The sequence below is a fragment of the Microtus oregoni genome, unplaced genomic scaffold (genome assembly GCF_018167655.1).
Source record: "Microtus oregoni isolate MIOR12 unplaced genomic scaffold, Mior012 000002F_ref0000024, whole genome shotgun sequence".
NCBI classification, from domain to species: Eukaryota; Metazoa; Chordata; class Mammalia; order Rodentia; family Cricetidae; genus Microtus; species Microtus oregoni.
Window position 1 is genome coordinate 65,649,421 of NW_024543061.1, and position 27,435 is coordinate 65,676,855.

General features: G+C 46.3%; 1 protein-coding gene across 1 annotated transcript in view; it reads left to right on the forward strand.

Moving 5' to 3' along the window:
* The window catches only part of Ano2 (anoctamin 2), a 332,789-nt gene that overhangs the window by 262,323 nt on the left and 43,031 nt on the right, over positions 1 to 27,435 (forward strand). The window contains exons 18-21 of the mRNA XM_041635458.1: positions 2,999 to 3,194; positions 21,325 to 21,436; positions 25,352 to 25,409; positions 25,552 to 25,652. Coding sequence (XP_041491392.1) covers positions 2,999 to 3,194; positions 21,325 to 21,436; positions 25,352 to 25,409; positions 25,552 to 25,652 — 467 coding nt within the window. The remainder of the gene's footprint in view (positions 1 to 2,998; positions 3,195 to 21,324; positions 21,437 to 25,351; positions 25,410 to 25,551; positions 25,653 to 27,435) is intronic.

Genomic DNA, 27,435 nt, shown 5'->3' on the forward strand with positions numbered 1-27,435 from the left:
ATACCCTAAAGGTAAAATTTTAGGATCAAAATGCAAAACCACTGCAGGCTTGCATAATGTGTCCCTGTGTAGTGTAGATATGTCATTTATGGCTGAAAACCCGCAATCTTTAGCAAGCAGGTTGCAGGTATGGAGCCTTGCTAAGGAATTGTGTTATCTATAGAATGTGGCACGTGACCAAGCTCCTTTATCCTAGCTGTGGGAGTCAGACCCAAAACATGATGTGTCCCAGTGGTTTAGAGGATTACGTATCAGAAATATTATTGGATGCCTTTAAAATCAATAATTCAGCCACAAATGGTAGGGATGGCATTGGAGTTCATGGCAAGAGATGTGAGATCAAAGGTCAGAATGGGAATGTGGTCTTGGTTCCACATGGCAGGGTCTAGTCATAGATCATCATGAAATCTCATTTATAGAAGGCGTGACAGGTATAAGGATTATTCCAAGTGAAGAGGCACATTGAACAGTGACATGGAGAATATATAGTGGGGCATGATGTTGATGGTGTCACCATTATCCATTAATACCTCAACTCTGCCTTGTTCCCTCTAGTTCTCAAAACATTCAAATTGCTGGTGCTTGGACCTAATTGTCTTTATGCACAAAGCTGAAGGTAAACAGATAAATAGATGGGCCACAAATGCTACAATTCTTTCATCCCCACTGTGATCCAGGAGTCATGGGGAATAGGGGAATAATACAAACTCGGTGATCAAGAGCAAAGGACTTATTTTTTTCCCCACATCTATTTCTTTGTCTACAAAACATTTAGCCATGAGATCAGGTTGGTGTTTCCTAAGCCTGGCAGCTCTGTGAAACTAGAGAGGTTCCACAAAAGTCCAATGGGAAGGTTCCTGGTTTCTACCATGGAGTAGAAAAATCAAGACCAGAGAAATAAAAGTTTGCAAAGAGTAGGCGAAGGCTAGAGATGGCATTGGAGGTAATGCTGTGATTGGGGGAGAGGAGAGCAACTGAGAAGAACAGTGTCGCTGGCTATGGATCGTAAGTCAGGGTCTGGAGTTGTGCTGAGGTTCTGTATGTCAATCAAGCTCGTAGTTGATGGAGCCTCCAGGGCCATGGACTACATCACGCTCCCTCCATTCACACTCAGAGATGCCCAGGAGAGGATCTCTTCCCATCTCCCTCCCCAATGACCCTAAACCAACACCAAACTAAATGCACGTATGCACATGTGTGTGTGCGCGTGCGCGCGCACACACACACACACACACACACACACACGATTGCTCCTCCATGCCCAGCCTTTGCCACCTCATCAATACTCCCATTGCCGGTCATCACTGTAGAAGTGATTTGAGGTGGGGGGAGGAAAAGAATCTCGCACCACATTTTCTAGGCTCTAACTCTCAGTCAGTGACAGTCCCAGGGGACTGGGAAGTGAATCATCTACATTGTTGGAGCAGTGTGATGTCATGTTTAAGTTTCCCCCCTAAAACAGTTGTCCCTCCCAGTCCTGCAGGCTGCTGTTGCTGCTGCATCCCCATCCAAAGAGAGACCCCCCTTCTGTTATCCTTGCAAACACACACACACACACACACACACACACACACACACACACACTCACACACACGTTGCAACACTATTCCTTGGCTATAAAAGACCTCCCTGCTGCCTTTCTTACACCACAGCCCACAGGACAAATGCTGACATTGATAAAGCATACCAGGCTAGGCAGCTCAGTCTCTCACTAGCACCTGCGGCTTCAGCATGCTGGCACCCCAGAGGTCTGCATGGGTCTCTATGCTGGCGCATCTGTAACTCATTCCAAGCTCACCACAGTATCATTCCCATCGCCTGCAACACACTGTTCAGACCTCTTCTGAGCCCTTCCCTCTTCTCTCTGCTCCCCACATCTCTTCTCCTCCCCTCCAGGATGTCTCCTCCAGCATTCTTTTGTATTCCATGGGAAACTTCCACCTGTCCTCTTCTCACCCCACATTTTAAACAGCCAGTACCCCCCATCCCTTCGGTCCTAGAGACCAACCGGTACCTGAAAAGTCTCAGTGGCGGCAATGGTGAAACATGACTGCTCTTGACTGAAGCAGGGCCCAGTGGGAGCCTGTTCCTGGCAGAGGCCTCCATCTATCTGCCTCTTGTCGACCATTGATTGGGAACTCTTGCTTCTGGCTTCCTAGTACTTCCACGGCACTGCCCCTGCCTTGGCTGGGATGGCAGAGGGGCAGAAGACATGGGAGGGTGGGCGCTGTAGGTCTAGAGGAATCCCTTGCTCTTCTGTTCTAGAGGAGGTACTGTGGACCTTGGAGAACCAGGATCCAGAAGACCTCCTTGGGACAAAGGAACAAGAGATTTGTACATCACATTAGTATCTGTGACTTCCATTCCCAGGTGCCTGGAAGAGAACCTGGTCCCTTTATTCACCTCATCCTGTGCCAGCACCACTCGGATGATCTCTTTTCTTGTCTTCTGTGCTCTCAACGTTTTCCTCCCATCTGGCAAGCTGTAACTCACCCCTTCTCAGCTCCGTTGCCAGCAGCTCCCTATATCCTTTAATGGCTGGTCCTACTCCGCAGCTAGTCCCGGTCCAAGCCGATCTCCATGCTGTGTTCCCTCGGCAGCTGTCTTCATTTAGCACCCAATAATCCCACACCTGCTACTATGGCATAGGACTTTCATCTTATCTCCACAGAAGGGTAGAAAGTTCTAGAATGAAGGAGATGAGGAAGTGTTCTGCACTCCGTAGCGTTCAGGATTCTCATCTCTGTTTGTGTTGTGTGTGTTTGAGGCTGTTGGGATCTGATAAAGTGAAGATGCTCCTCCTTGTAGCTGCTTTACCACTCAACAGTGCTACACGGGAATTCAGCGGCTTTGCAAAGGTCCTGCAGGTCCTTTGTTGCCCACCCAGTAATAGGGCTTCCTAGTAGCTGGTGTGAACAAAGGGTAGTTGTTCAGCAGTTGCCTGCTGATGTGTTTTCTTGCTCGGTGATTGCCCCCTTCTCCTGTCTCCTCTGCACAGATTGCCCTGACATTCTCCATCGTCTTTGGGGTCATTGTGTACCGGATCACAACTGCGGCTGCTCTGTCCCTCAGCAAGACCACACGCTCCAACGTCCGGGCAACAGTGACCGCGACAGCCGTCATCATCAACCTTGTGGTCATCCTCATCTTGGATGAGATCTACGGTGCTGTGGCCAAGTGGCTCACCAAAATCGGTACTGTGTCACAAATCCTCTTTGCCTTGGGTCATCTTGAATGTGCTCAGCTCAGTGTGGCAAGGTGTTTGCTAGGAAGGACCCGCAACGATAGAGGGGATGGAAGAGGATTTTGTGCATTTGACTTGTAAGAATGAGGAAGGATGATGACTGGCCAAAGGGCTTCCCTGTAGCAGGAATCCTTCCTGTACTGTGCATGTCTGAAGTCAAGAACCTGTACTGACTGCCTTGTGCGGCACAGAATCACTCTTCCTTTTGTTGAATCTGTGAGGTCTATTTTATTTTTTTACCTCAATATAGAAACAAGGCAGATTCAACATTTCCTGTTAGAAGTTACAGAACTCTGGCCCTCCTTATTTTCCCAGGAGCGTGTATAAAGTGAAGAAAGCATCTTGATACTTGAACCTGAGAGGGTCTTATCTGGCCTCTCAAACCCACACATTCCCCAGGCTCTAAGCAGACTTCAAAGAGGCCTAGCAGACTTCCCAAGCGTCAAGCCAGTGAGGATAATGTCATGGCCTCCACATTCAGACGTGTCATTTGAGCCGGGACCTGCTGTTGCCTGAGACACATTCTGGCATTCCTGCTCATTAGGAGGGGGAGGGCCATCACAGAGACCCTTCCTTGTGTCGCTTATCCTGGGTGGCCCGCATTCACTCCCTTCTCTTTGAATTGGGGCTTTCCTTCTTTATTCTAGGGACTGGACAGTCCAGGCTCTCACTAACCTCCTAGGGACAGTTATGCTGTCCCATTTACTGCCTGGTTAGGGTGACAGCTAATTCAGACAGTATCCCATGAGGCTGTGAGATTCTGGAGGCTCCACTGTAGCTGCCTCCCTGCCTCACAGCCTCTACCATAAGGTTCACACAGTGGCACCTACCTTTGTTGTCCCTGCTCATCTAGGAGCCTGTCCTCTAAATGAGAGTGACAGCTCCGTTCCCTCAGAGTATCTGACCATTTGTTATCGCTTGTGTTCCTCCACAGCTTCTTGAGAAAAACCAGAGGGTGTTTTTAACTCAGTGTCTTTGGTAATGTGCTGGCTGTACTGTGTTCTGTGGAACAGATAGCAGAAGCACCCCACTTTCCAGGACACTCAGGGAGGCTCGGAGGTGGGCACATTGTGGGAAAGTAGCTGGTGCCCAGCAGGCATTCATCAAGGAAAGAATGACAGAGGGGAAGCTCACTGCAAAGAAACAAGAAGAGGAAATGCCAAGGCAGGGGGATCAGAAAGGCACAGTGAGAAGAGCCTTGTGGGCCATGTGGACTGCTCGTAAGAATTTTGGTGGGTGTAAATACCAGCAGAGTAGAAAGACCCAAGCTAGATATACAGGGGAGAAAAGACATGACACATTTATAGGAGACCAAAGAACCCGAGTTCGGTGGCGGTACTAAGACCCATGGCAGACCCAGGGCACAGTAGAATGGGAAACTGAGTCTAGGGAGTTGACTGGCACCAGCTTTTATCTTTTGGTAGAGGACCTTCTATGTCAGGCTGAGGACTCCGGTTACTTTTATAGACAATGAAATGTGTTGCTTTCATATGGGCTTCGGTGAACAGCATGGCCCTTCAGTCCTGACTGCTGAGCTGGATGAGAAGTAAGATCAAAGCAGAGATGGGCAACTATCAGCATGCAAGCTTTAAAACTAAAACCTGCTCCCCTGCCTGAGGAGGTAACTCAGTAAGGGAGCCATGGCAGTTCCCTACTAGCAAGCTGCTTGCAGATTGGCTCTCTTGATGGCAGGTTACAGTGCCGGAAAGAGGTCTGTGAGGGTTGGGACTTGGAGTGCGCAGAATACCCACACTGCAGACACTTTGCCCCACAAAATGAGTGACTCCTCTTAACTGAAGGAGAACTGCGGGGCCAAGGTCGGGCCTTACAGTAGACCACTACCTTCCATGAGAAGAAACAACAGAAATGGAGAGGAATGAGCCTGTCCCCTGCTAGCCCCAACCCGGGACCATAGTGAAGTTTTTGAAGAGCAACATGATGGAGGTTTATGTTTGCAAACCTCCCCAGAAAGGATTGCGGGATGCTAGGAAGCCACGGAATAGAGGCAGGAGGCAGTTGCTCCTGTAAAGATTAGTGAGTGTGTGTGCAGGAAGCAGAGATGAGGGAAACAGGAAGTCGATGTTGGTGTAGAAATTTCTTCCTGAACCTATAGATATCTTATTTTTCTTATACAAGACAAAAGAGATATCATAATAATCATAATTTATAAAGCCCTATTAATGCATATCTAGTGAACACTTTCCATGTGCAAGGCTGGACATAAGTTATTGTTTAAGGTCATGGGGGGTATGACTCAGTGGAAGATCACTTGCCTAGCATGCAGAAGATCCTAGATTCAATCATTAGCAACACACACACACACACACACACACACACGATTGTATATACAAACCCACATTTCTCATATTGTTTCTAACTCTCTTTCTTACCCAGAAATCTCAGTCACTTCCTGTTTGTTAAGCCACTGCCCAGTGTTTCATGGAAGTCAGCAGTATCCTTAACTTATTCTTAAACACACACACACACAACTTCCTTTTAGCCCACACACGGTTCATGAGCACTGTGTGGTCAACAGGGAAGTGAATTTTCACTTAAATAAGGTTCAAACTCAGATTCTACTGTCTGTGTTGCTTTGGTCTAAGTTTGTCACCATCTGCCATGCAACGGTGTGCTGAGTCTCCACACAGGAAGGAGTTCATGTGGGTATTGGTCTGGTTGTTGCTCCCGACTGTGTTAGACTGGATGCTCCCAGGAAGCTCAGAGAGGTATGGCTGTATAGTGGAGAACCCTGAACTGGGATCTCAGGCAGACAAAGGATTTGAGTTCTGGACTTGGTTTCCTCTCCCTCCTATCCTAGACCATTGAACAACAGGGACAAAGTCGTATCAATCCATTGTGCCCCTTTGATCTCTCTGTCATTGCCCAGCTGTACTGTATTGTTTTCACAGTCTCATGATTCTGGCCTTGTCTTTCCTTTCACCTCTATCAGTCTGCAGCTCGTCAGTGCCTTCCTAGCTGTCTTGTCTCAGGCCCTGAGTTGGAAGCATTGCTCCTGCTCATTCTTCTTGGGGAGATGCCCTTTGCCCTTAGGTAACATATGGAACAATGTTTGAGCTTCTCAACCACCCTCTTATCAATTTGTATTCTTCTACTCCAGACAATCCACTGGACTCATGGTCACCCCAGGCCACCCCGTGAGTTCCTTCTCTCATACCTGGCCTCAAAAATTTGCTTCCTTTCAAACCCTCGCTTGGACACTCAACCCTCAGCGATTTCCCCTTTCTCAATTTTTCCCTCACATATTCATCCATCATCTGTCTGTGGTGCTTTGCACCAGTCACGATTCTGACAATGTGGTGGTGGATACTCTTGTACATTCCTGTTGTTGCTATGTTTGTCATGAAACAAATGGACAGTAGACAATAAGGAAGAACACTGTGTGGCATATAAGGAACAAGCATTGTGGTACAGAGTAGCTTGAGGGCCATGCATGTTGGACCCAGGTGGCCAGGACCATTCCTATCCCGCTGATCATGCTGTAACTGTGACATGAGTGAGAAGGGAGCAGTTGCCGGCAAGGACCGAGGGAGGAATGATGGAAAGATGCAACATGGAAACCATGGTTACAACTGGGAATAAGAGCAGAGGGAAAGTCCCTTCTATGTTGATCACATACCTCGTTGCTTCTATCTGAATGAGGTTAGATTAGACTGAGATACACTGAGGCAACACGTTCATCTTTACATTCTAGCTGTTCAACGTTTATGTGCTCTTGTTCACATTACGTATTTAATGTAGTTTGAGGTGACTCTTTGCTGCAAGACTCAAGGACCCAGATTGATAGAGTACATGGAGGACACTATGTCAGGAGAAAACGAGGGCTGGGGGTCCCCTAACAGCAGGGGCATCAACACTTCCGCACACAGCTCACTAGCTCAAACAAGTTCAACGACGGAACAATTAAAATGCATGTTCAGTTGAGTAACCGCCAGTCTTGACTGTCACTTGATTGGGTCAAGAAGTGCCTGGATGGATAATAAAGCAGACTGCTAGGTATGTCTGTGAGAGCATTTCCAGAGAGAACTCAATAGGGAGGAAGAAGCACCCTTGGCATGAGCAACACTATTCCATAGACAGGGCCACGGGCAGAATGAAAGGGAAAGCAGAAAGGCAGCTAACATGGGCGCTCCTTTTGCTGCCTGGCTGCCGGGATGCGAGACGCTGCTCTGAGATCCCAATGAAAGCTCTGAAACTATAAGCCAAAATAAACCCTCCTCTCGATTCACATTTCTCTGCCAGGTATTACATCACAGTGACAGCCTCATCCCTACCCCACCCCCACCCCACCACGATTATTGATTAGTATACAAAGCCCTTCAGTTAGGACAGGTCTAGGCTGCAAGGCCCTTGAGCACAGCGGCTCTTGAGTCTTGCACAGTGCCTGCTCATGGTGATCTTAACACCCATCTGCAGATTCCACAGTCAGTGAAATGCTTTCCCTCCTGCATCCATCACTCACAAATAAGATTTTCATGGCTCACCTACAGGTTCAGCATACTGCCAGCCACAACAGAGGCTGCTGTGTGCTTGTATGTACCCATGGTCTCAGCTCTGTTTACCTAAAAATGACTCCCAGTAAGTACTGAGGTAGATACAGAAAACATAAAGTTGGCCCAAGAGGATATAGATGGGCAGACACAACAAGGAAGTCAAGACTTCAGGTTTCCTTGATGGCAAAGAACACACACTGAGACGCTCACACAGTGTAGGTATACCCACAGGCAGAGGTGTGATTTCAGGGCTTCCCCTAGTCCCTGTGGGGACACAGAGCTATTGATAATGCCACTTTAACGGAATGGCAAGTGTGCCAAGCTTAGGGGCTTGTCCAGTCATTATTATGCTGGCTTTAGTGGCCCATCTGGCTTCCTGCCCCAGATCCCCTGATAGCTGGGGAGGTTGTGACTGGGTGCTTTGCTTGCCAGGTGCAAACAGCTGGCCCAAACAACCCTAACAAGTTCCTGAGAATTTCCTACAGGCCATGTGATGGAAGACCAGTCGGGCCTATCTGACAACCACGGTTACCATAATATTTGTGACAGAAGACAAATTTTGTTAAATGCCTTGAAAGTGATCAACTCAGAGGTGGTTGATAAAAGCTTTAGAGGCCTCTCCAGCTGCCATACTTATAATGGCAACGGCTTGTGTGGGGGGAAAAAGGTGCACTCTGGAGCTACCACATCCCTGGTGGAGCAAGGACTGAGCTGAACCTAGGAGTATGTTGAGAAAGGGCTGGAGCTTGGGAGCCTTGTCTGAGAGTTCACTTGGCCATTCAAGGCTCATTGAACCACACGCATGTGCAAGTTTGGCAAACTCAGTGGGGTTCCAGTGAGAAGGGGAAAGGGGTCTGTCTTAATCTTCAGCAATGTATTCTCTCTTAGAGGGACAATAGTTGACAGTTACGGGAAGAGGGTCTGGATCCTAGGGGACGAAGCTGGGACATCAGGTCTCTTGTTCACAATGTAAACAGCACATGGCTTAGGCATGGCAAGGGGCTTGGTGACAAGGGAAGGCCAGCTGGCCAGCTCCAGGCTTGCTTATCTCTGGGGTAAGGACCCAGAGTCTTTGAGGCAAAGGCACTGCTGAGCCCATGCTTTTCATAGTAAAGATGTCTCGTGTTCTTGACATATGCATAGGCACAGGTCTGGCTTGGCCTAGAAGGTGGCCTGTCCTTAGCCTGGAAAATCTGCTGATCAGAGGCAAGGCAGAGAGACGGCCTGGTTACAGATTCTACACTGATCATGATGGCCTCCGCTGGTTTATACGACATCTCTAACTTCAGCTTTGTTCCTCCTCTACTTCTTTTTCTCCTTTTCAAAGCCCTGTGCAAACTGCTGGTGTGAAGAGCTTTATAAGCCCCCGCCTGTCTCCATTGTACCTCTCCAAGTTGCAAGGTTGGCCTTATTATGGGCACAGGAAACACTATAACCCAGTCAAATCCATGTCTCCAAGTCTTAAGAAAGGGATTATGCTTATAAGCTGTTGGAACAAATGTTGCTGTGGCTCACACCTGAGTGTCACTGCCCCAGTGATCCTAGATGGGACTCAGATGGGACAAAAGAAGAGGGGAAAGACCCTTCCATGCCCCATCCCAGGCACTAGTAAGCATTGTGGACATTTCACCCCACATAGCCTTGTGTTAGTAGTGCTGGTGGCTGGCTGTGCTTTTGTGTTTTGTTTTGGTTCTTTAAGACAGGGTCTCACTATGTAGCCTGGGCTGGCTATGAACTCACTGTATAGTATATGTTGGCTTCCAACTCACAATCCTCCTGCTTCAGCCTCTCCAGTATATAGGCATACATCACTATGGCTGTCTTCTGTCCTATACTTCTTGAGGAGACATGAATAAACATTCATTTATACCATATATGGCATGGGCACAGACAAAAGGAAACATTCTGTCCAAGTCTGGTTTCATAAACCAGTAAGCTTGTTGGCACTATTTACAAGGTATTTGTAAGGGATTCCTTCCAAGAGCATGAGTGACCCAAAGGCAGCTACAGGACCATAAAGGTCATCCTAGCATGAGTGATGACTCATGAGAGCTATATTCCTAGAGCTCCGTGCACAGCACGCTGACAGTCTTTTCTGTTCTCTTCCCACCAATGTGTGTGTGTGTGTGTGTGTGTGTGTGTGTGTGTGTGTGTGCATAACCATGAGGAAGGGCTTTGTGGATCTTGTAAGTTTCAGGAGCTTCCTGAGAATGATTGAATTCAAGGAAGTTGATACCCAACAGCTTCCCACATTGCATTCACACGTACCAATTGGCGCTTTGGCTTTCCTTACAGAGTGGGCAAAGCAGTTAATGTGTAGGCACGTCTAGGTGAGCATGCGCACACCCACCCGCCACAGAGCTAACCCTGTACTGCAGCTGTAAGCATTTCATTATAGCAGAACAGATGTTCTCGATTCATGATGGGCCTGTAGCTCAATAAACTCATCCTATGTTGAAAATACCATGAGTCCAAAAGGAATTTAATGTACCCAGTGTAAGGACATCAAACATGGCATGCCCTGTTCTGCCGGCTGCTCCCCTCATGATTATGGGGCTGACTGGAAGCTGTGGGTCACGGCCACTGCCCAGCAGCTTCAGATTGTAGCTGCCTGATGGTTCTTTTGTCACTCCAATTAAAGAATTAAAAGATTGGAAAATAACTAAGAGAAAGTGAAAGAAAAGTTTGTCGGCAAGCATTGGATTCCTTGGATAGAAATGGAGCCCTGGAGCCAGGAGTCTGTTGGCACTAACAGGGTCTGGGTTTTTCTATGCTCCTACCAGTGACTTCCTTCCTGTTAGTCCCAAGGCATCAATGAGCACTTTCTGGTCCTGGGATTGGGCCTACAAGTATGGAAACAGCTGCCAATGGGATCCCCTGTCTTCTGGCAGGGGTACAGAAACAGCTGCAATGGGATTCTCACTCTCAGGGCACAGATTCAGAAACAAATGCTGGCTGGGGTAGATTGATCCCAAACCCCGTTTTCTTATTGGGGATATGGGGAAAGAGAAGCTTCCTGCAGGTGAGGGCAAATGGCCTACTTTGGGGAAAATGGAAACCTACTGCAAGCAAAAGGAGAGTGGCCCTTCTCTCCTTTTTCCCTTCTCAGGGGCCCATGGCCTCACTGACTATAAATCCTTAGCCCAAGAAAAGTTTGAAATACAAAGTACAACTGCTTCTAAGTATGGCTTTTAATAATTGTGAAGATTAAATGTCACCAGATGGACCATCACAAATGGGGAACATATGTACATTTAACCTCCAAACAGCCCCAAATGGTGTAGGGAACCTTAATTTTTCCAATTTTATATATTTATATTACTTTTACTAGACCAAGAACCTTATTGACCTTTATTTGAAACTTTATTCCTCAGCTCAGTTACTTTCAAAGAATAAATTGTGTATAAACAAAAATGGAGACAACTTGAGTGTCTAAGGGGCTAGGATTAGTCATATTAGAGAGCTAAACTTTATGATAGTCACATAACATCTTGAAGTAGCAAAAATATCTGATGGTCAGTTTAGAGGAGAAGAGGCTTATTCTGTTATTCTGACTTCTGGGTTCTATCCATCCTGGTGGGGAGGGCATGGTATATGGCATGGATAGGTGTGTGTGATGAGGTTTCTCATATCTTGATGAATCAAGACGCAGGCTGAACCAGAAGTGGGGTGGGGCTATCATTCTCAAAGGCCATCCCCTCCCCCAGCTACTTGTCTCCACCAGCCATTCTTTTCATTCCAAAGGTTCTACAACTTTTCAAAAAACCACTAGCAGCTGAGGGCCAAGTGTTCAGCCAGAGTAGCCTGTGAGGGGCATTTCAAACTCAAAGCATAAAAATCCTCAAGCAGAATTTTTAAGGGATATGGGGGAAAAGAAATAGAGGAAGACATCTGACATCCTCCTCTGGCTTCCACATGCATGCACGTGGGTGCATGTAGCCACATACCCACATGTGACATACACATACACAGGCATGGACAGACACATACAATTTTTAAAAATTAAAAGAGGGGCCTGGAGGGATGTCTCTACAGTTAAAACTGCTTGCTCTTCCTTCAGTGGACCTAAGTTTGGTTCTGGACACTCATATCAGGTGTCAGAAGTTACCTCTGTAACTCCAGCTCCAGCGGATTCCATGCTATCTTCTGATGTCTGTGGGAATCTGTACACACACCTGCAGACACAGACACACACATACAACACTGTAGACAGAGACTTCTGTCCCACTCAGTCCCCACAGCTGCTCAGTTCCAAAGAAACACTCAGAAGCTTATATTAATTATAACTGCTTGGCCTACTAGCTCAGGCTTATTATTAACTAGCTCTTACAACTTAAATTAACCCATAATTCTTGTCTATGTTTAGCTACATGGCTTTGTACTTTTTCTCAGTGAGGCATTCTCATCTTGCTTCCTCTGTGTCTGACTAGTGAATGCATCTCTGTCTTTCCTCTTCCCAGAATTCTCCTAGTCCGGTCACCCCACCTATACACCCTGCCTGGCTACTGGCCAATCAGCATTTTATTAAACCAGTATGAATGACAAATCTTTACAATGTACAAGAGCATTATCTTGCAGCACAACACACACACACACACACAGATACACACACACACACAGATACACACACACACACACTAAATAACTAAATTATTTTTCTTAAGAAGTTGGTTCAGTTCATTTTGCACCGTCCTTAGAAATCTCATTTAAATTCTTCCCAAGGTCTAGCCTTCCTCACCAGCCTCTCTAGAAGATCAGAGTAGGTGTGGGCTGAGCTGCTGCTGGTACTGCACACTGTGTGCACCAAGATGACTTGAGGCTACTGGAGCGAGCTCTCTGCAGCTTCATTGTCTTGGTGCACACAGGCTTGCTGACATTTGTAGGTGGAATTGTGAGAGCTCTAGGGTCACAGCTCCTTGCTGGGCTGTCCTCACCCAGATGGCACTTAGGATGCCATCACCCCTGGGTTCTTTTGAAACGTCTTTCTGTTCTGTGATCCACCTTCTCGGTGTGACCAGCTCCTGCTCAAGAAGGCACTTGTCACGCAGTCTGGGGAGCCTTTCTGGGCTCCTGTCATTGCCTTTGTCTTGTGTGAACAGAAGCTGGGCCACATGCTTTGGGTGTCTTAGCTTGATTAGGTGTGCGTGCAGAGACACAAATGGCAGCCAGAATGACAGACTCATTTGTGCCTTTGTTCTTTTTTGAATAATTATTAATTAAATTTGTTATTTGCTGATTTCATACATGTGTGTATATGTATGAAACACTCTCTGATTTTTTTTACCGCCTTCCCCCTGTCAACCCTAACCCTACAAATCTCTTCCCTATATTCATTTTTTTCTTCTATGATCCCCTGATGTATAACTCTGCAGCTTACTTTATGGAAGTGGAAGGACTTCTCAACCTGAGCTAGTTGACCAACACAGCTTTTTCATTTTCCTACTCAATCACTGAAGCCCAAGTCTCCCCTATTAGCCAGTAATGCTCCACCCCCACCCCAGGCCAGGCAGCACAAGCCTGTAATCCTAGCTACTTGGGAGGTGCAGAGGGGAGGATCATGAGTTCAAGGACAAGTTGGACAGCTTAATGACACCGTATCTTAAAATGAAAAGTAAAAAGAAGCAGTGTGGTAGTGGTGGCACACACTTTAATCGGAGCCCTCGGGATGCAGAGTGACACCATATTCCCTCCGCACCTCTTCATTGCCAGAAGCATCTTCCTTAGAATCATGCCCTTTGTCCTGATCCTGGCTGGGGAGGAGAGAGTGTCAACACAGCATCCAGGATCCCTTGCTCCAAGACTCACTGCTCTATCACACAGTATGGTTTGACAGTGGCCTACCCTCTCCACAATGCAAGTTAGGAACATAACAGAAAAGCCCTGCCGTGCTATGGGACTGGTGAGGAGCTACGCTCTTGGAAGGAGCCCTTCCTTCTCCTCCACTGAACCTCAGGTGAGAGGCTATCAGGGTTCCCTGAACTGTGTGCAGCAGGGAACACCAGTTGAGGCATTCTCAGCTTGCTTAGCCAATCTGCTGGTTGCCTAATTACCTAGATGGTGGCTCCCCTGGAGGTCACTCTCTTCCCATGGCAAGGCAACACTATTGCGCACGGAGATTCAGCCAGTCCCTCCACCTGCCCACTACCTACACATACCGAGGGCAGACGGACTGGTTAGGCTATCAGGAAAGCTCAGCCACCCTAGGGGATAGGCAAGGGGATAGCAGCTTCCAGGTCCAGCCACACAGGCTTAGAAGACTTTCCATGCTTCTGAACCCACAGTGCCAGGGCTGGCCCAGCTAAAACATACAGGGGTATCTTTCTGGTTTTGTTTTATTGCCTTCTTGATGCCTCTGCGGGCTGGGCTGCTGGGGAGATCCGCTACAAGGAGCAGCTTTCCCAAGATTGTGCACCAGGCCTCTTCTTGCTGGCTGTGATTTTTCCATATGATTAGGAGGGAGCTCTGGGGACTCCGGAGTCCTAAGTTGGCCCCTGGGACTAATTTGGGCTTTCTCACTAATTATCTTCCAAGGCAGTTTATAGCTGGGCCAGATGCACTCAAGTGTTTTAGTGACACAAGGCAGCAGAGGTTGACACCTATATAAGGGGGGAGGGGTTAGTTAAGGACGTTGTGTTTGAATGCTGTCAGAATGTCCCCTTCCAGTTCTAGATGAAGTCCTGTAGGAATTCTGCTCCCACGGATTGAGAATAGGTGACCCCTTCAGATGGCCTCTAATCCACCTTCAGTGGCCCTCTCAAGGAGGTGGGATGATGGCTAGCCTTCCTTCTGGCCCTGTCAACACTGGATGTTCCTTTAAATCCCCATAGCTATGGACTGTTTCCATTTGAACTGTTTTCTCATAAGGCCCAGATTCAGACCACACCAGAGTCTTATGAGTGGATTCTGCCCTGTAGCCTGACACAGAGATAGCTGTGGTTGACCCTTACACATTTTCCCACCCGTGTGAACTCTGAGAATCCGCGTTTCATATTTTCTGGCACACAGTCGTCTCTGTGACAGGCAGGTGAAGCTCCCCATGCTGGCTCCTGAAAGATTCAAACGCCCAACCACAGTGCCTGTCATTGTCCCCTAGCTTTTCTCCCGGCCCCATTATGTCCCTTAGATGAAGCTTCCCTGAGGCCCTCCCTCGCTAGAAGGCTCACTCAAATGCTCGCTGTGGCCATAGGGCTTCCCAAGGTGGGGAACCCAAGTGATTTAGGGGCCTATCAAATAGATTTGAACTGTTTATTGAAAATGCCTCTTATTTATGATGGCGCACGGCCCTAAAAGCCTAGTGCAGGCTGCTTTAAAGAAACCAAACTAATAAATAATCGCCAAGCCCTGATTTGCCAGTGGAGAGAAAGAGAGCTGTTCATTCCTAGCTGGAGTGAAGAGCTCTGAGAACACCAGATTCCTTTTCTATTTTTTTTTTCCCAGAGAACATAGAGGAAATTCCTGTAGGGACCAAGAGATCTGAGCATAGTCAGTTCAAAGGGGATTATAAAAGGAAATTAAAGACACGTGTCCCTCCTTACCTCATCCTAATCCTCCTCCACACACAGTTGCAAGATAAGCATTCCAAAATTTTAGACCCTCGGGTCTCATTCATTACTTATTTTTAGGTGACATTTGTTTCAATTTTCTCCCCAAAACGATTTGAAAGAGAGGGGTTGAGGGTTAGTTACCTTTGAATTGAACGCTGCAGGCATGCTGGCCAGGGGCTCAAGTTCCTTTCCTTTTTTTTTTTTTAAGAGAAAAATCTGTTGTGTGAAGGTTTTTCTTCCTTTTCTCCACCCCCCCGTCTTTTTCCTCCCTTCTGCCCCCCTTTTCTTTCCCCTTTCCCCCTCTCTTTCCTTCTCCTTCCTTTTTCTCCTCCCCTTTCCTCTCCAATATCTGTGCCTCGCCTTAGTCTCTTTTTATTTGAACACTGGACACAAACAGACACTATGGACAGCTTCTATATATGCCACTATGTGTAATAGGAGGCCACTTGTTTGTTCCTGGCTGCTTGGCCCCAAATAATCACACAGAAACTACATTATTTAAACCACTGCTTGGCCAATGACTCTAGCATATTCCTAGCAAGCTTTTACATATTAAATTAACCCATTTCTATTATTTTATATTTTACCATGTGGTTTGTGGCCTACCAGCAAGGTTCCATTCGGCGTCTGTCTCTGGCGGGGCTCCATGGCTTCTCACTGACTCTGCCTCCTTTCTCCCAGCATTTAGTTTAGTTTTCCCCACCTAGCTCTACTCTACCCTATCAGGCCAAGCCAGTTTCTGTATAACCAATGGTATTCACAGCATACAGAGGGGAATCCTACATCAATTATACCTGGATTCAGTTATTTTAGCACACCAGCTCTGAAGGCAGATCCATGGTTTTCCCCTCCTCCCAGTCTGTGTGTATGTAAAAGGAGGTATAGAGAGAGCATGGAGGGGGAGTGTGGTATACTTCTCATTTATTCTTATAATAAAATTAAACATTATATTTTGAGATAAGGTTTCTCACTGATCCTGCAGCTCACTGATTTGCTAGACTGGCTGGCCAGTGAGTAGCTAGGATTCACCTGCCTGTACTAGGGTTCTTGAATCATAGCACCAAACTCAGCTTTTTGACATTGGTCCTGAGGTTCCAAACTCAGTAATGACAGACAGACATACAAGAAAAGGCCTAGTGGGATGCATCCCTCAAAGACATACCTCCAACGACCACCTACAACAAGGCCCACCCCATAATAGCCCATCCAGTATGAACTGGTCCATGGATGAAGTTTGTGCCTTTGAGATCCAGTCACTTCTTGATGATTGGACCCAGCAGTCAGAGGCTGCATCTTCAACACAAGAACCTTTGGGGGACCTACTATCTACAAACAGTAGCAACCAGTATCTCAGGACTTCTTGCTCTCATAATTGCACCGCACCTGCATTTGTCATGTCAAGTATGTTTGTAGCACATTCCATTAAGATGTTGTAAGCCTCCATGACTTAGCATGCTCCCAGAGCTGTTTTACAGATGTTTGGTAGGCAGCCTTCTGGTTGGGGATTCAGAGTTCTGGAATGTCTCCTCTAGGTGCTGTTGCTATTCTCTGTAGGCTTCAGGTCTTCCTGGGAGTTGAGGGGTATGAGACTAAGAAGAGACTTTGGGAGCAAATGATGTCAAAGGTAAAGGTTTCTGTCTCATGGGTCATGTGACAGGAGTGTTAATTGTCAACTTGGCAGAATCTAGAGTCATCCAGGAGGCAAGCCTGTCAATCAAGACCACAATCTTGAATGTGGTCATTGAAATGTGAAGAGCCACTCACTGTGGGTGACACGATTCCCTGGATTGGACTTTGGAGTGTAGAGCAGAGAACAGGAGTGGAGCAGCAGCATGCTCTTTGACTGGAAATGTGGTGTGCTAGCTCTACTTCCCCGCCATGATAGACTGTGGATCTTTGAACTGTGAGTGAAAATAAACACTCTCTCCATTAAGTTGCTTTTGTCAGAATGTTCTGTCTGACAACAGGAAAAGAAACTAAAGCAGGTCACAATTTATTTACAGCTAATGGCTATCCAGGAAGAGGAAAGGAATTTGATAAGGGCCAAGCTGATGTCTGTCTCCTCTCACTCAGGAGCGCTGTTTCCTCATGCGAATAGATTTTCTGGAAGTACTCTCCTGTAATCATATTTCTTCTCTCTACTGTAACTCTTCTGCTTTGGTTTTCAATCAGAGTCTCACTCATTATGGAGCCCTGGATGACCTGGAACTCACCATGTAGAGCAGACTGACCTTGATCGTATAGATTTGTTTGCCTCTGAGTGCTAGGATTAAAAATGTGTAATACTATGCACACATGTAATTTGTGCACCCTGTATTTACTCAGTGACTCACCTCTCTCTGTCTCTTAGGTGAGACAAGTATTGCTGCCACCATATTTGAAAGAGAAGGAAAGAGATGGGCATGGTGGGTGGTACAGACCTAAAAGTTCAGTATGTAGGTGGCTGAAGTGGGGGATCATGAGTTTGATGCCATCCTAGACTACATCTTGAGTTCCAGGCCATCCTGAGCTAAAAAAGTGAGATCCTGTCTCAAAAAACAAACAATAAAATACCAAATGCAGTTATGCCCTAAACAAAGCCTTAAGCAACAAAAGGCGTATAAAGGCAAACAAAACAACAACAGCAAAAGAACAATACTATTCTCTATCCCACTGAGTTTTCCTAGCAGCCCAATCCCCTCAACAGAGACGTGTCTTGGTAAAATGGAACAGACATTCTTGTGAGTAGTATGTATCTATTTGAGCCACCTTCCAGTTAACCTTCATGTAGTTCCTATTCATACCGATGGCTTGTGATAGCTCTGTCCCTAGATATCCTCTGGCTGTGTACAGTTCTACAGAAGGTATCAGGATCGGCATGGCCTATATATGTTGGCGAGAGGTTGATAGAATTAACCGGACTAGCTTTAATATAAAATATTCAGCTTTAATAAGGGGAAGAAAAGGGGAACTTACAAATCTAAAGTTCCAGCGAAGCACAGGAAAACAAAGAGGGAAAACAAGCACACATCGATGGTTTAATAGGCTATTTGGGGCCCCGGGGGGGGGGAACACACCCCACAAACAAGGTGATTGGTTGAGATTCCCCATCATATATATTGTCTTAGTTGCTGTCCTATTGCTGGAGGAGACGCCATGGCCAAAGCAATTTATAAAGCAAAGCATTAGTTGGAAACTTGCTTACAGTTTTAGAGTGTTAGTCCATGATCAATCATGGCAGGAAGCAGACAGGCATGGCACTGGAGCAGTAGCTGGAAGTTGGTTTGTTTTAAGGCAGGGTTTCTCTGTTTAGCCTTGGCTGTCCTGGAACTCACTCTGTAGACCAGGCTGGCTCCAAACTCACAGAGACCCACCTGCCTCTGCCTCCTGAGGGCTGGGACTAAAGGCGTGCACCACCACCACCTGGTGATAACTGGGAGTTTTACATCTGATCCACAGATGGCAGTAAGGAGAGAGAAAGAGAGACTGGGCCTAATGTGGGCCTTTGAGACCTCAAAGCCCCCTCCCAGGGATGCATCACCTCCAACAAGGTCACATCTCCTATTCCTTTCACAGTTTCACTGACTGGGGGCCATACATTCCAACACTGGAGCCTATGGGGGCTATTGGCATTCAAACCACAGACATCAACCTGTTAGGGACAAATTATTCATATATTTTCCCTCTTTTTCTTTTCCACCACCCCATCTTACCATGTGTCCTCGCCAACTACCTGCTCCCATCTTTTCACATTTGGAGATCATGGACAATTAGTGACAGGCAGGCATATTATTACTAAATTTTAAAGGGCAAAGATATAGGTAATTAATAGGGGAAATTATCAAATCCATACAAGAAAACAGGGGGAGAAATGGCACCAACTCAAGACATCTGGAAAAACTTCTGGAAGGAGATTTAGCCTGAGTGTTGAAGAATGCAAGGACTTGTGCTTGAGGGGAAGGAGAGTGAAGGGCACACCAGAAGAGAGAGCAGGGTCACAGTTCAACTATTTCTATGCAGCCTGTATATACACAGATTGTATGCATCCTGTGTGTGGTCCTGGCACTGTACTTTAAGCTCAGAATACTTTCATATTTACAATTCTACATGATGCAAGGTTAGTGTTGACCCTGAAGAGTATGGCCATGTGTAATAATTCTAATATTTAGGCCCACTCCACACACACTCCAAATTCATCTACTGAAATTCTGTCTTGATTAGGGTTTCTGTTGCATCACTGAAACAACCATGACCAAAGAGCAAGATGGGGAGGAAAGGGTTTATCAGACTTCCACATCACAGATTATCACCAAAGGAAGTCAGAACAGGAACTCAAGGAGTACAGGATCCTGGCGGCAGAAGCTGATGCACAGGGCATAGAGGGGTGCTTGCTTATCATGGCCTCTTCAGCCTGCTTTCTTGTAGACCCCAGCATCACCAGCCCAGGGATGGGACCACATACAATGGGCTGGGCCCTCCCCATCAATCACTAATTAAGAAAATCCTGCCTTCTTCCTGATCTTATGGAGAATTTTTCCTGATTGAAGTTCCTTCCTCTGAGATGACTTTAACTTGTGTCAAGTTGAAAAAAGACCACCCAGTACAAATCATAATCACCAAGGTTACAGTTTTAGGAAATGGGACATTTGAGAAGAGATGATTTAGGTCATAAAGAAATGCCTTTATAAGTGAACTTATAAAAGAGGCCCCAGGAGATGACTAGCTCTCCCAGCAGTGAGGTGTGCTCTGTGGAGCATAAAGCAGGTCCTTCTGGGAGGATATTAAGATGGAGAACTGAAGCATGCAAGGACTTGTAGATGAGGAGAGGGTCGGGAAAAGGAAGCAAGTCTAGCTTGATCTTGCCTTTTAAGCCTCCAGAATGGTAAGACATAGTTTCTGGTTGTTCTGTACTCTAACTAGTTCATGATATTTTACTCAACAACACACATGGATTACCAATACTCTGTGCCCTCTTTCACCAAGTCACCCATTTGTCAGTCTGTGGAGTCTCCACCAAACCATGCCACACGCTTCTCATGGGAGTCTGCCAGCATCTTCAGTCTCTGAAGGCACCAGAGGAGATTTTGCTGAATCTCCTCAGGGTGCTACTAAAGATGTTGACCAGCTTCTCTACTGAGACATGACAGGATACATGTCCTGGGGATGTGACATGTGGGTTTGAGACATGAGTCCAGCCATGTTTTTCTCCTTGCCTTCTTCAGTGACCTTTCTTGAGTGGACAATGAGGAGGTGTCCCAGCCTTCCCTAGATCTAACAGATAAATGCCTTTCTGGCAAAAATTAAGGAGGAGATAAGGAAACCAATTCAGAAGCCAAATCAACTCTAAGCCCTTTTTGGCCCAAAGCTTTTCTTTGAGTAAAAATTTATGGAGATTATATACATAAAGGCTGGCTGATATCCACTGGACCAACTAAGAGTGGGGACGTCAACTTCTTTCTGTTCAAATTCTTCCTTGTGGGGTTCAGAATGACTTTACTGCTTAGAAGGTCAGGAGGAGGACAGCAGAAATTGTGAGACAAAGGTCTTATGCACCTTTTACCCTGTGTAACCTCAGGTTATCCAGCAGATGTCCCCCAGATGATTGTCCAGCTCTCATGTGCCAGAGAGGCAGATCACCTGGATTGTGCTCCAGAGCTGTGACTTGGGAGACAGTGACTCCTGTCAAGGTCAAAACTCTCATCTCTGGGCTTCTGAAATGGCTCATCAGTTAAGAGCCCATATTGCTCTTGCAAAGAACTGCGCCCGTATCATGTGGTTTACAACCTCCTGTTATTCCAAGGGATACGGTGTCCTCTCTGTCCTCAGAGGGTACCTGCACTGCACACACACACACACACACACACGCACGCACGCACGCACGCGCACGCACGCACACAACGCACGCACGCACGCATGCACACACACACACGCACACACACACACGCACACACACGCGCACGCACACACACACACGCACACACACGCGACTAAAGAATAAGAAAAGCCCTCTCATCTCACTCTCATCCCCTTTCTCCTTCCCTTGCAGAGGTTCCGAAAACCGAGCAGACTTTTGAAGAGCGCTTGATCCTCAAAGCCTTCTTGCTGAAGTTTGTTAATGCCTATTCCCCCATCTTCTATGTGGCCTTTTTCAAGGGGAGGTGAGTATGACAGGGGCACCAAAAGCAATTTGCCCAATTTGTTACTGACTGGGTCCTCCATGATCAGGACAAGTAGAGTCAATCTGTCCCTGTTATCAGCTCCCACCCTCACGCCATTTCCCTCCTGGCTGGGATTAACTATTATCCAACTGTTGATGAAGAAGTGAATTAGCATCCCCAGACTCAAACATCTATGGCAGTTCCCCAAGAATTTGAGTCAAGACCCCGAAGGGAGACTCCTAGGAGCCACTGCCTTGGAGGCCAAGACTGAGAGGACTGCACGTTTAGCCAGAGGCTCCGCGGCTGCACAGTGAACTTTGGAGCTGCCTGCCTGGAGTTGATCCAGGCATCACAGCTGAAGGGCGGTCTCCTTCACTGTCTGCCTCACTGCATCTGCCAGCCACAAGCTCTGGGCACTCAGGACATTTGCAGTTCCGACCCTCTGCTGAAGAATTCCAGGGTTCCCACCGCCTCCTCGAATTCTATAACTCAGTAGAATAACTCACAAAATCCAAGAATGTGCAGTCTTATTACAGCAAAGCAGGAGTAACCCAAAACAGCTAACAGTAGCAGCTCACAGGCTGATGGCGCAGAGGGTCCTAATCCTGGAGCAGTCACGTCCTGGGACCCCACTACCCTCCTGGAACATCCATGTACTGCCACCAAGCTCACCCAAGTTCTCTCGACTCAGACATACTTTATTCAGCCGTGGGATTATGCCATTGGATCAAACTCAGACTCTTGTCTTCTTCCCACACCAAGGGCAGATTGCTGTCCAATGGCTGGAAGTCCCAACTGAATGGTTGGTCCCTGACATCACCTCATTTTGAGTAATCCCACTAGCATGCGCGCGTACACACACATACACACACACACACACACACACACACACACAAACACACATTAATGTTTTTAAAGACAGGGTTTCTCTGTAACAGCAGCTCTGGCTGTCCTTTCCTAGAACTTGCCTTGTATACCAAGATAGCCTCAAACTCAGTGATTCACCTGCCTCTGCCTCTGACTGTTGAGATTAAAGGCGTGGGCGACACACCCCTCTGTACTCCCCTCCACACTAGCTTAAATTTAGACAATAGTCCCAAGAGACCATAATGAATAATAAAGATGTCCCATGACCATGGAAATTCCAAGAATTTAGGGGCTTCTTCCAAGAACTGAGGACAAGGGGCAAGGCTTCTTTCTGTTTGATGTTGATTTCTTTTTCTGAGACAGACTCTCACTGTGAAGCCTAGGCTATCCTCAAACTCATTATTTAGCTCAGGCTTGACTTCACTGGGTGGTCTGCTGACCTCAGACTCCCTAAGAGCTAGGGTCACAAGTGCTCCTATTACACCACCAGTTAGAACTCTTTATTATGCAATAGATTTGTAAATTTGCTTCTAATAAACACTTATGTGTATGTGTGTGTGGCAGGTCAGGCTGCTTGGCTACTTGCAAGGAAATTTCCTATCAGACTTGCAGCAACTACGTCAGGTTGGTTTCCTTGGAGCCCAATGCTTAGACAGTACCACAAAGAATGTTCATTATCCATGTGTAAATGCTCTTTTGTAGACATCGAAGACATTTAGCTTGAAAGAAATTATAGTAGCAAAGATACTGCCCAAAATGATGAATCTATACTTTTTAAAGAAAATTAACACTTTTATTATTTTTATTGAGCTATATAGTTTTCTCCACTCCCCTCATTTTCTCCCCCCCTCTACCCTCTCTCATGATTCCTACTCTCTCAATTTACTAAGGAGATCTTGTCTTTTTCTACTTCCCATGTAGATTAGATTCACATATGTCTCTCTTAGGATCTTCTTTGTTGTTTAGGTTCTTTGGGATTGTGAATTGTAGGCTGGTTTTTCTTTGTTTTATGTCTAAAAGCCACTTATGAGATTTCTGAGCCTATATTACTCTCACTCGATGTGATGTTTTTCTGGATCCATTTATTTGCCCACAAATTTCAAGATGTCATTATTTTTTCTGCTTTGTAGTACTCCATTGTGTAAATGTACCACATCTCCTTTACCCATTCTTTGGTCAAGAGGCATTTAGGTTTTTTCCAGGTTCGGGCTTTGATAAACAATGCTGCTATGAACATAGTTGAGCACATTTCCTAGTGGTACAATTGAGCATCCTTTGGATATATACCCAAAAGTGTTATTACTGGGTCTTGAGGAAAGTTGTTTCCTAATTTTCTAAGAAATTACCATACTGACATCCAAAGGAGCTATACCAGCTTGCACTCCCACCAGCAATGGAGGAGTGTTTTCTGTACCCCATGTCTTCTCCAGTATAAACTGTCATCAGTGTTTTTGATCTTGGCCATTCTTATAGGTGTAAGATGGAATCTCAGAGTTGTTTTGATTTGCATTTCTCTGATGACCAAGGATGTTGAGCATCTTCTTAATTGTCTTTCAGCCATTTTAGATTCCTCTGCTGAGAGTTCTCTGTTTAGATCTATACCCTATTTTTTACTGGATTATTTGTTCTTTTGACGACCAATTTCTTGAGCTCTTTGTATATTTTGGAGATCTGTCCATTGTGGAGTTAGTGATGATCTTTTCCCTCTCTGTTTTGTCTGTTGACTCTGTCCTTTGCTTTCAGAAGCTTTTCAGTTTCAGGTGGTCCCACTTATTAATTGTTGCTCAGTGTCTGTGTTTTTGGGGTTATATTTAGAAAGTGGTCTCCTGTGCCAATGCATTCAAGTGTACTTCCCACTTCTATGAGGTTCAGTGTGGCTGGTTTTATGTTGAGGTCTTTGATCCATTTGGACTTGAGTTTTGCGCATGGCGATAGATATGGCTCTATTTTCATTCTTCTACATGTTGGATAACTCTATAAGACTTTACTGATATTTCTATCTAGATTTCATTGCCAAGGCAAATTGCATACACGTGGTATTGCAGACAGAATGGTCCCGACTCTTAGATTTGTGCTACACTGGAAGAATTAGTCTTGGCAACAGCACTACTGCAGTCTGTGATGAATGACACAATAAAAGATATAGGAAAAATATTGGGGGACTGGACATGAAGTCCAACTGTACAGTACCTGCCTAGCACATGCTAATCTTAGGTTCAGTCCCCAGCATGGAAAAGAAAGAAGGGAGCGAAGGAAGGGGAAGGGAAGGGAAAAGAAAGGGCTAAGTTAGTAGAAACAGCAAGAAGACTTCACAGAAAACAATCTCAGCTGTATTGAATGGGTGAGTAGAGTTCCAAGCGGCTCACATTTGAAGGAAGTGGAGTCCTGATTGCCTGCCTGGTTCTGTGATTGGCTTCTGCCTCACTACTTCCATCACCTTCCCAGACTCCTCCTCCCTCAATAAAACACATTCTCTTCAGAAGAGGAATGAGGCAGGCTGCTTCCGTTCCTTTGAAATTTTTTTCACTAAAAAGGCAAGTGCATTCTTTTCTGAAGGAAAAGTACCTACACATTTGGTCAAGGGCACCCCCAGTTTCCTGACAGATCATAAGCCCTTACCCAAGAACTGCAATCCAAATTCAGTCTTTGATACCAGTAGAGCGGAAAAGGCATAGAGAACCCCCCCCCCCCCTCTCTCTCTCTCTCTCTCTCTCTCTCTCTCTCTCTCACACACACACACACACACACACACACACACACACACTCGCACACCATCCCAACCTCTCACCGCATTTAGCCTTATGAATTATGAATTATGCCCGGCTCGCCCGCTATGCCCAGAAACCTGGCTGCACTGAGAACAGAACCATAAGTCTTACAGATATTTGTTACCATACAACGGTGTGAACTCCTGTCCTTGTGTGATTTGGGACACAACCCCAAGCCAGTTCATTCAAAGAAGACATTCAGTAACAGCTGTTTCCTGCAGAGGGCAAATGTTCCAGTGGCCTTGCTTCCTCTGATGTTACTTACACGTCTTTCTTCCAGGTTTGTGGGCAGACCTGGAAGCTACGTCTATGTGTTCGACGGCTACCGCATGGAAGAGGCAAGTACAGTTGCTGCCATTCATGCCTGGCCAGCAGTTTGCAGGTTGCCCCATGCTTAGCCCCGTTCTTACCCCATCACGGTGTCGCTCATTTCTCTAGCGTGGTCTGACCGTTCCTGTCTCTCTGCTCTTCCTCCTGCAGTGTGCTCCGGGAGGCTGTCTCATGGAGCTGTGCATCCAGCTCAGCATCATCATGCTGGGGAAGCAGCTGATCCAGAACAATATCTTTGAGATTGGCGTCCCGTACGTAATGACCATTCCGCTGTGCCTTCTGGAGAAGCGCCAGGCTTTCAGCACAGCTGGCACAGTCTTTCCCCTTTGCGTACAGCTTGGTCATTCACTCCCCTTCCTGTGAGCCAGTAGCTGTCTTCTAACGCACTGCGTTTCCCAGTCCAAGTTCAGATGTCTGAGCTCAGAGTAAATGGCTACTTACTCAAATACACATAGAAGTGAAGGGCAGAGCTGAGAGATAATCCAGGCCTCAGAGCGTATAAAGGTTTTGATGTATTTGTCCTCCTGTTGAGTAAGTAGGGCAATTCTCAGGGGAGGATGAATAGGGAAGTCTGATGAAGTCATTTAAGAAACTCTGACGACAAAAGATGGGATTTAAGACCGTAAGAGGGGAGGCATGAATACCCCTGAGGTTTTACATATATTTTAAAGATGTAAATGGGCATGAAACCTTACTGACAGCTACTAAAATGGGAACCAAACAAAACAAGTAAACAAGCAAAAATCCTTGTCCAAAAATGTATATTCTCTGTCTTTCCCTTCTAGCCCCTTGGATTTTCCTTTCCTTGTTTTGTGTGTATATATGTGTATATGTCTGTCTGTATGTATGTATGTATATGTTGTGTGTGTTTTTGTATGTGCAAGTGTACATGTGTATGAGTGTATATGGAAGTCAGGGGAAACCTGTTTCTCAGAGGCTCGCCACCTTGTTTTTCGAGACAGGGTCTCTAACTGGCCCAGACTTCCCTAATAGGAGAGGGTGGCCTGCTGGCTGGTGGTAGGAATCTGCCTATCTCTTCTTTCCTAGTGCTGTTGGTGGAAGCTCCCACACTTGCCTTTTCATGCTGAATCTGGGAATTGAACTCTGGTCCTCATATTTTAGCAGATGAGCCCAACCCTCCTTTCTTGTCCTCCGTGATTTTAAAGAGGAATCAGTTTCAGGGCTATTTTTAGCGAGCCCAGCGTCACTTTGCTGGGGAATGCCAGAGGTAAGCAGAGTTAACTTTAATGGACTGGGCTAGGTGTCTTGAACACTTGCAAAACAGACCATTCTCTTGCAGGATACCATGTTCCTGCAGTAGTCAGACAGTCCTCACAGGGTAGTTGAAGATCCCATGAGTCTGTCTCCATGCTGGAATTTTATCATGTACTTTCTGCTTTCAAGAAAACTTCTAGGAAAGAAGGGCTGCTTAATTTTTCTATACAACCGAATTTGTATATTTACTGCCCAAGATTATGATGATTCTTCTTCTTCCTTTTATCTCCTCCTCTTCTTTCTCCCCTTCCCCTTCCTCCTCCTCCTCCTCCTCCTCTTCTTTTTCTTCTTTCTTCTAGAGACAGGGTTTCTCTGTGTAGCCCTGGCTGGTCTGGAACTAGCTCTGTAGACCAGGCTGACTTTGAACTCATACATATCTGCCTGCTTTTGCCTCCCAAGTGCTGGCATTAAAGGCATGAGCCACCACATTCACTCTGCTCTTACCTCAAGCACCTCATGACCCAAAGGTGCTACTGATGGTGGAGTTAATTCTCCAAGATGGCATTTCCCCAGTCAAAGCCTTTGGGGCTTGAAGGGAGATGCCAGTTACAGAAGCTAGACACAAACCATAGTCATCTAAGAAGAGGAAACCTCAATTGAGAAAATGCCTCCATAAGATCAGGCTGTCTGCCATCCTGTAGGGCATATTCTTAATTAGTGATTGATGGAAAAGGGCCCAGTGCCTTGTAGGTGATGGCATCTTTGGCCCGGTGGTCCTGGTTTCTATAAGAAAGCAGGCTGCACAAGCCATGATGAGCA